At 40.8% G+C, this 7,804-nt stretch overlaps 1 protein-coding gene across 1 annotated transcript in view; it reads left to right on the forward strand.

The window, feature by feature from the left end:
- The first annotated feature begins 681 nt into the window (after positions 1-681).
- The window catches only part of LOC103361989 (ninjurin-1), a 9,989-nt gene continuing 2,866 nt past the window's right edge, over positions 682-7,804 (forward strand). The window contains exons 1-2 of the mRNA XM_008288226.1: positions 682-759; positions 5,803-6,040. Of these exons, the coding sequence (XP_008286448.1) occupies positions 712-759; positions 5,803-6,040 (286 nt within the window). The 5' untranslated portion in view covers positions 682-711. The remainder of the gene's footprint in view (positions 760-5,802; positions 6,041-7,804) is intronic.

Below are 7,804 nucleotides of genomic sequence, written 5' to 3' on the forward strand. Positions count from 1 at the left end.
CCAAGCAGTGACAGCTCAGTTCAAAATACAGACCGTGACAGTCAAAGTTAAAGTTGCAGTATTATGATAAAGTAGTATGTCCTAATTGTATAATTCTGCAAGAAACACCACATACTTTGTGAGGGCAACTTCAAATAAAATGATAATGTAAAAAATCCAGACATTCAAGACAGAAAAATATTTATGACAAAAATGGGCGTGGTCACCAGGAGCATTTGCTGAGATATTAGGCAAAACATTTTCCGCTAATCGATAGGTTGTCTCTCACCACATGGCGCTTCCAGTTTTGAGCATGTACAGCACTGACCTATGGGGAAGCAGTCCTCCAAGTTTTAGAGATACTCATTGTTTTTCTGCATGTGTTGAAAAATCATCCAAAAAAAATCATGTAAAAATCTACCTTTGCAGATATGCAGATGCATGCACCAAAAAGCATAGCACACAATTTCCAAAACAGGTTTGACATTTTAGCTTTTGAACCATGTTTCTATCTACAAGCCGGCAAACTGAAAGAAAAAATAATGTAGATGCAAAATATCATAATAAATGTGCAGCAGAACAATAGCGTGATTGCAATAACTACATGTGCATCTGTTCCTCTGTCTTTAGGCTACATGCCTGCAGGTCCCATCCTTTCATCCCAGACAACAGCACTCTTGCAGCTCAGTTTCTCAGAGCTGCAGCCTGCAGCTGAGGCGCAGCAGCCTACGCATGGGGAAAATGATGAACAGCAGCAGCAACAGGGGAAGTAGGAGCGAGGTAAGATATTTGAAACCATTTTTTCATTACGGAAATAGGTACATTTCCACATTGTGCCAAACTAGGCTGCATATGTTACCAATTTTTGAAGCAGTACAAATAGCGTGGTCTTGAGCACAGCTAAAGAGTATATTATGCATGCTCTGCCTAACAAGAGTTTCCTATTCTTACTTTCTTGCAAACAGTTATACAAAAGAGTTGAGAACGAGTAAACGACTAAATTCAGTGCAGCACACATGCAATCGATGTTGTTTAGCTTACAATGTTACTTTGTTTTTACATGATTTCTGTAAGAGTTTTTAGGAGTTGTTACATTTTAAATGCAAGCTGGTTAAATATCCACCCTCCATTTCCATGCAACTTTTATACCTTTCCTCATGTTTCACGTGATCTACATGAAAAGGGAAAACAACATGAACTTGCAGAATAAAAGGGATACGAAATGGGACAGATTGCATGTCCACACAGGAGCAAGTCAATACACGAAAACAATTTAACAGGGATCTTCATGTCTGCTGCAGGCATGCTGGGTCAGATGACAGTCTGGTCCAGCTGAGGAGTGAAGCATTGTTGGCACCTGAGTGACCTTATAAATAATGAATGCCCTCCTTTGTTTCCACTTCACTGGCTTAAATGCACACATTAAACAGATACACACACCAAGTTTTACTTTCGCATAATGTCATCCTGCTTCATACCACAACTAGACTGTTGCGAGACAACTGTAAAGCCTACAGAGTGTTTATTATGGTTTATGAGGCAATTCAAATTGCCATTTGACAAGTAATTACAATATACAGTAGTTCAGAGCTATATGTAGTGCGCAGCATCCCCTTTTTACAGGGCAAGGGAATGGACTTCACTCTGTCATCTCTACAGTCACTGTCCTAATAGCACCATTTAATTTCAGATAGATGTGTGTGTGTGCGATTGAGGAACAAGGGAGGAGGAAGGGAGGCCCTGGCAGCCGGGGATACTTCCTTGTGACTGTCAGAGCTCAGCCAGCAGATGCAAAATGTAATACCCTCACGCTCGATAAAATGAGCAATTGATCTCATTTACAATGTGTCTCCCTCCAGTGCCGATCAATAAGAATGGAATCAACCCATCGTTGTTTTGTGGAGTGACGATTTCGTGTGGGCTGTCCTCAAGCTTTTGATATCTGTGTCTGTGTTAATGAAATCTAAGACCAAACACATTCTGAGTACAGCACAACCACATTCTTGTCCTTTTTTATCTTTTTATTTTGATAATCAGTTGCTTTTTAAATGCGGCCGTCTCTGCAATGAGAAAGTCTTCCCTTCTCTAAGTGCCATAGACCACACTCACAAACAGCCATGTTTGCTTTGCACTGTGTAAGGCTGTAAAACTAAAAGCTCTACAGAGAATCATGGAAATTAGATTTACAGTTGGGTCGATCCTCATCTGGAGAAGGGCCAGAGTTTGAGGTGAGTGAGAGAGAAAGGCTGCTGATAGGACATGATGGATGGAAAGCGAAGAAGTGCTTATGTATGAGAAAAAAAAGAAAAAAAAAGGAAGGGAAACACAGACCCATGCAGTTACAGAGTTGATTTGTTTTTTCATCATATTGCTGAGCTGCAGCAAGTTCAATTAAGTGCATCACGAATGCAGGCTCTCACCATGTCTTAAGTGCCTTGCATTGCTGCTGCAAAGAGCTTTGTACATGTCAGATACAGAGCTTAACGGCACAGTGCGATAGTTATGGTATACTCTGACACTGACATGCAGGTATTTAGCTTACCGTAATCAGTTAGTGTGACGACGTGGGAAAAGAGGAAAAGTTTAGGATTAGGTGTGCAAGTTGAATGAGTTCATTTCTTTTTTTTTTTTTTGGAAGTCAGCCAAAACTTGAGTTTGCCTTTGTAGAAAATGTGTTTTGTACAGGTGAAAGGTTTGGGTTCATTCTCAGGTTTTTTTGAAACTGCAGCCTTCCCAGAGTTGTTGTCAGCAGAGCAGGCAGCATATAACCATGGCATAAAGGCAGCTAGTAATGACCCCAACTTTATTCTCTGAAGGCTGCGAGGGTAGTAGATGTAAGGAAACAGTCTTTAATTTGTTATTTTTGCCCTCTCTATTCCACATTTCAGAGAAAAATCTTAAAGGTCCTATATAAATAAATTACTGAATATCCTATTTCCTCTCCCTTGCCCACACACTGTAATATTAGTCACCTGATCCGATTCTGCAGAAAGTTGGATATGTTAAATATTATTACATGAATCCATCTGTTATTCCACTGTGACGCATAACAGAGAGTTAATACAGATTCACACAACTTTTTTTTTTTTTAAATCTCTCACTGTCTTCCCTCCCTCCTCACTTTCTCTCCCTTCAGCGTGTCCCCTGAGTCTAATTCAGACAAGAAATGCTGTGTGAATAATTCATAACCAAAATAAGCACCGAAACCCAGAACCAATACGGAGCAATTGACTTAATGAGAACCTTTCTTTCGTTTTAGATAACAATAGATCTAGAATGGCTGGGTGACTGACAAGCGTTCTGTTTCTCTGGGAAACAAAAGTCTGTACAAATATGCAAATGTAGAGTTTGTCTTCGTTTTTTTTTTCAATTTGAAGTGTTCTTCAAATGAAAACCTGGATCAGAAGCATCCTGTAATATAGGTCTTTGTTTGTGTAGCATGTTTTTTTTTTTTTCTCCACACTTACAGTATGACATATCATGGCCTACATTCACAATCTTTTTGTTCTACATGTCTCCTCTGCTGTGATTAATTGTTACTCCATGTTCTCAGCTGTATGATATGAGTAGACAGCAGAAATAATCTTGAAAAAGAGACTTGGACTGACTTGATATTAGCATTGGCCTACAATATACACAATACTAAAGTATACGTAGAACTGGGACTTTTTTTATATATATATTTGCTGGCGATTTAATGTTCTAGACTCAGTGACTCCATGTGTACCACCTGTGATCTCACAACAAGCATTATCTCACTGTGTTCTGTTGACTCGGGGATAAAGGGCTGCCTTTGAAGGGCTTCTGTCAGTGTTTGAGAGCAGAATGGTTGAACCGGACACGTCATGACAGTGTGCCATTTGTAACATTTGGCAACAAATCATGGTCACAAGGACACCACACCACACCACACCACGTTGCTTTCCAGTGGAATGCAGAGAAACATGTTTTGAGGAACACTTTAATTCCTTGTTATGAGTCGTACCATGGGGCATTTTGGCTTGCAGTGAAAAGGATCTTGGGGAAAGGCCGTGGAGACGTTTTTTAAAAATGATTTTTTAAGGTTTGCTGGATGTTGTCGTGGTGTCTTTGCAGTGTTCGCAGTGAAGCTGCGCCAAATTCTAAAATCTAAACTGACAGGGACGCTGCCAGATGTAGAGCTTGGCCAGCGACACGTGTAATACAGTTCCTATAAAGCAGTGGCTTATCAAGAGAATTAAACATAGCTTGCCCAGTAGTTATCACATCACTGACAAAAAAAAAAAAAAACTCATCAAAATAATTACTTTAACCAGGGTACAAGCTCCTCTCCAAAACAACCAACCATGCCTTTTGTACAGTTCGTACTTCCCCTCGTACATCATTTAACTTATGATTGCTGATTGTCGCGAATCTCCTAAAGACATTGTAATTCAACTGCAGCCTAACCAGTAGCAAATTAGAGGGTGCAGCTCCTCGTTTTTTCTCTTGTTTTTTTTTTTGTCTTTATCCCTTGAGCAAGAAGGAAGAGTTTGTACCAGCTCTGTGGTTTGGTTAATCTCTGACATACTAGGCTCTCTGCAGCTGCAGGAGTGTGTTGTGAGAAAAAAGGAACGGTTTTGGTGCTCAGGAAGAGACTGCTGATTGTTTCATGTTTGCAGAGAGTGTTACTGATCAGGCTTCGGCCTTGACGCCACTTCAAAACTTCAGCGCTGGTGCTCAGGTGCTATCCAGGCTTGGTGGATGGTCATTCGGCAGCAGTGATGCGTTTTCATCATTTTAAATGAGAGCAATTTCTTATTTATCAAAACTGTTTATCCAGTAACTGCACGCCCAGCACATCATTTATTTGTTTTTTTTCTATACAGTACAGAGTCCACTGGGATGAAGGGGATACACACATAAAAACAAGGAAATCTTTTTGCATAGTCATCCCACACATAAGAATCAATAGGTTACAGAATTCAGAGTAAAGCCAAGTTTGCTTATTTAAATGCTTTTGGTTATCACCTGCTGATCTCATTAGATGGAATATTGCAAAAATTACTCTTTCCTAAGTCCCTCCTACATGCAGTATGTAATATATTTTTTTAAACTCTGCATGCAGCCACAGCTTGTTATCTGCTCAATATATGCAAAATATTATATAAAATGTTGATACTCAGTAAAGTAAACTGCTGTCATAAAACGAGCTCTTCTGGGTTTTTAATAGTCCAGTTCTGCAACTAACTCTGTAATCATAGTTCAAGAGGCTGAAATATAAGCAGGATATGACTGAAGGGTCACTGTATCACTCTACACTGTGTTTATTGACACAAGGCAGTCAATCATCACTGCTCTGATTCGAAAAGTCAACAAATACTGGAATAGAGCGCCGAGAGTGCAGCGCAAGCTCACAGAACCAGCACAACATCCTCGGCGCTCGCTGACATCTGACACGAGCACAGAACAAGAAAATGTGCAGACTGAATGTGATCATTTGAAACCATCAGCACAAACTGCATATGCTGACTTGTTCACGTTCACCGTGTTTTAATGGGTCTGTTACCAGTTTGTCAGTATCTCTTTTGCTGCCCTAATGGCTCTGTTTTCAAAGGTCACTCTTCTGTAATGGCTGCTTGTTGTGCTAATTAGGTCAGAATGATAACCAGATCCTTACCATCAGTGCGCAGGAAGCACAAAATCACTGCTACTCTCATCAACATGCTGCCTCGTTGCTCCGTTGGGGAAACAAAACGCAGCACAGAGCACGCTTTTTTGTTTATTTCCCGGCATTCTTCTTTGAGGCATTATCTCCTGGTTATAAACATTATCTCTGTGCCAATTGCTCTCCTCTCTCCCCAGGCTACCCATCCAGATGCTTGGCCCCGCAGCCCAGCTCCTCTGAACATGAACCACTATGCCAATAAGAAGAGCGCAGCTGAGAGCATGCTGGACGTGGCTCTGCTGATGGCCAATGCCTCCCAGCTGAAGGCGGTGCTGGATCAGGGGCCAAACTTCTCCTTTTACACCCCCACCATCACCCTAATTAGCATCTCTCTCTGTCTGCAGGTCACAGTTGGGATCCTGCTTATCTTCATAGGTGAGAGAAAAAAAAAAAACGGAGCCCTTCTGGTATGCCAGAGCTGTCTTTGTTGTCTGGAAAGCTTTACATCTCATCACCTTCACTTGCCCTCCATATTTCATCCCCTCCAACATGTCCTTCAGCCACATCAAACCCTACTATTTTCTACCATTTCCCCCCCTTCAGTGCGTCCCCAAGCACCAATGTCAAGTACACTGACTCCTGACAAACAACCTATTACCAGCCAGGCTCTAGCTGTAACTATGGTAACCAGGTCTGACACCAGGTCAGAGTTCAATAGGTTTTAGTGCTGCTGTCAGCACTTGTGGGAGTCAAGCGAGGGAGGTGATTTCAATCCTCGGCTGTGCATGTGTGTGAAGGTGTCAATATGTGTGCACATGCCTATTATGTCTGTACACGTCTTGGGATAAAGTGATGTAAAGTAAATAAGCACATTTACTCACAATATTTGTACTATACTTGAATATATCCATTTTCTGCCTCTTCATACTTGTACTTCACTCCAATTCAGAGCCAAATCTTGTACTTTGTACTCCACCACATTTATTTGACATCAGTTACTGTGCAAGTTTGGTTTAAAAGTACAAAATATAATCAACTCATAAATTATGATGAGGTATTATAGATGAACAAAAACTCTCTTCATCCCAAAAGGAAAGTTAACAAGCTACCCATTAGATTAACTATACAAAGCAATTCAGCTCCTTTAACCAGCTTCAATATTAAAGTGGAGAATACATTATTGCAGCAATAATTGTAATCTAGTAAGATTACATTAATAATTCTAAAAAAATGCCATTCTACATAATGAGTACTTTTATTTTTTGTTTTTAAATTTATGACTTTTACTGGTAACAGAGAATTTCTACACTGAGGTACTTTAAGTGCAATATCTGAGTATTTTCTGTAAAGGTTCCAATCTGTTCACATATCTAGTCATTTTTGAGCATGTCTGCTGTTAACAGTGACGTCTGCGATTGCAAACAGAAGGTAAGGGTGAGATGGTATGAGTTAGAATGAGATGTCCAGTGCAGGTTGGACTGCAGTTCATTTTTCTCTGACAGCCTGAACAGCAGGTTAGTGAACTTTTGCCGGGTCACACTGATTCATCTCAGCTCCAGTTGGATGAGTAAATAAAGGGAGGTTTTTCAGAGGGAGTTATTTTTCAAAAATAGAAACTAACTTCCCTTTTCTAAATCAATGACTGCAATAACTAAAACATAATCAGCTATGAATCCAGTATTTGGGGTGTGCCCAGATGAATGTCTTTTTCAAAACAAAAACCAGAACAAAACCCCCCAAAATAAATTATCAGCTTGTTAATTTAGTCTATGTGAGAAAACAATCATATGAGCTGTTATTAATCATTATTATAATCAGGCATAAATGACTGTAAGATGCTCACAGTGAGCAGTGCATTTTAAAGGATCACGTGTCAGAGAGAAGGCCAGCCAGCATGTGAGTCATCACGCATTCATCGCCCCTTTGACCCCCAGCCATCCACCAAATCTTCGAACTCCAGCGCTCCCCGGCAGCCCCCCTTGTCTCTGCCAGAATATCAAACACATCTCATTCTTCTCACTCTTTTCATTCCTCTTCCTTCATTTTCTTTGATTGTTTTGAACCCCACTGCCCTCTCTGTCCCCTTCCCCTCCCTCTCCTGCGGATCCAGCTCTGTCTAATGCAGCCGGTGGTGCGTGATGTGAGCGGCCTACATACTGCTCCCACAACCCAAAGTCCTGCCTCCACCCGGGCAGATCA

Source organism: Stegastes partitus, unplaced genomic scaffold (assembly GCF_000690725.1).
Source record: "Stegastes partitus isolate 25-593 unplaced genomic scaffold, Stegastes_partitus-1.0.2 Scaffold548, whole genome shotgun sequence".
NCBI classification, from domain to species: Eukaryota; Metazoa; Chordata; class Actinopteri; family Pomacentridae; genus Stegastes; species Stegastes partitus.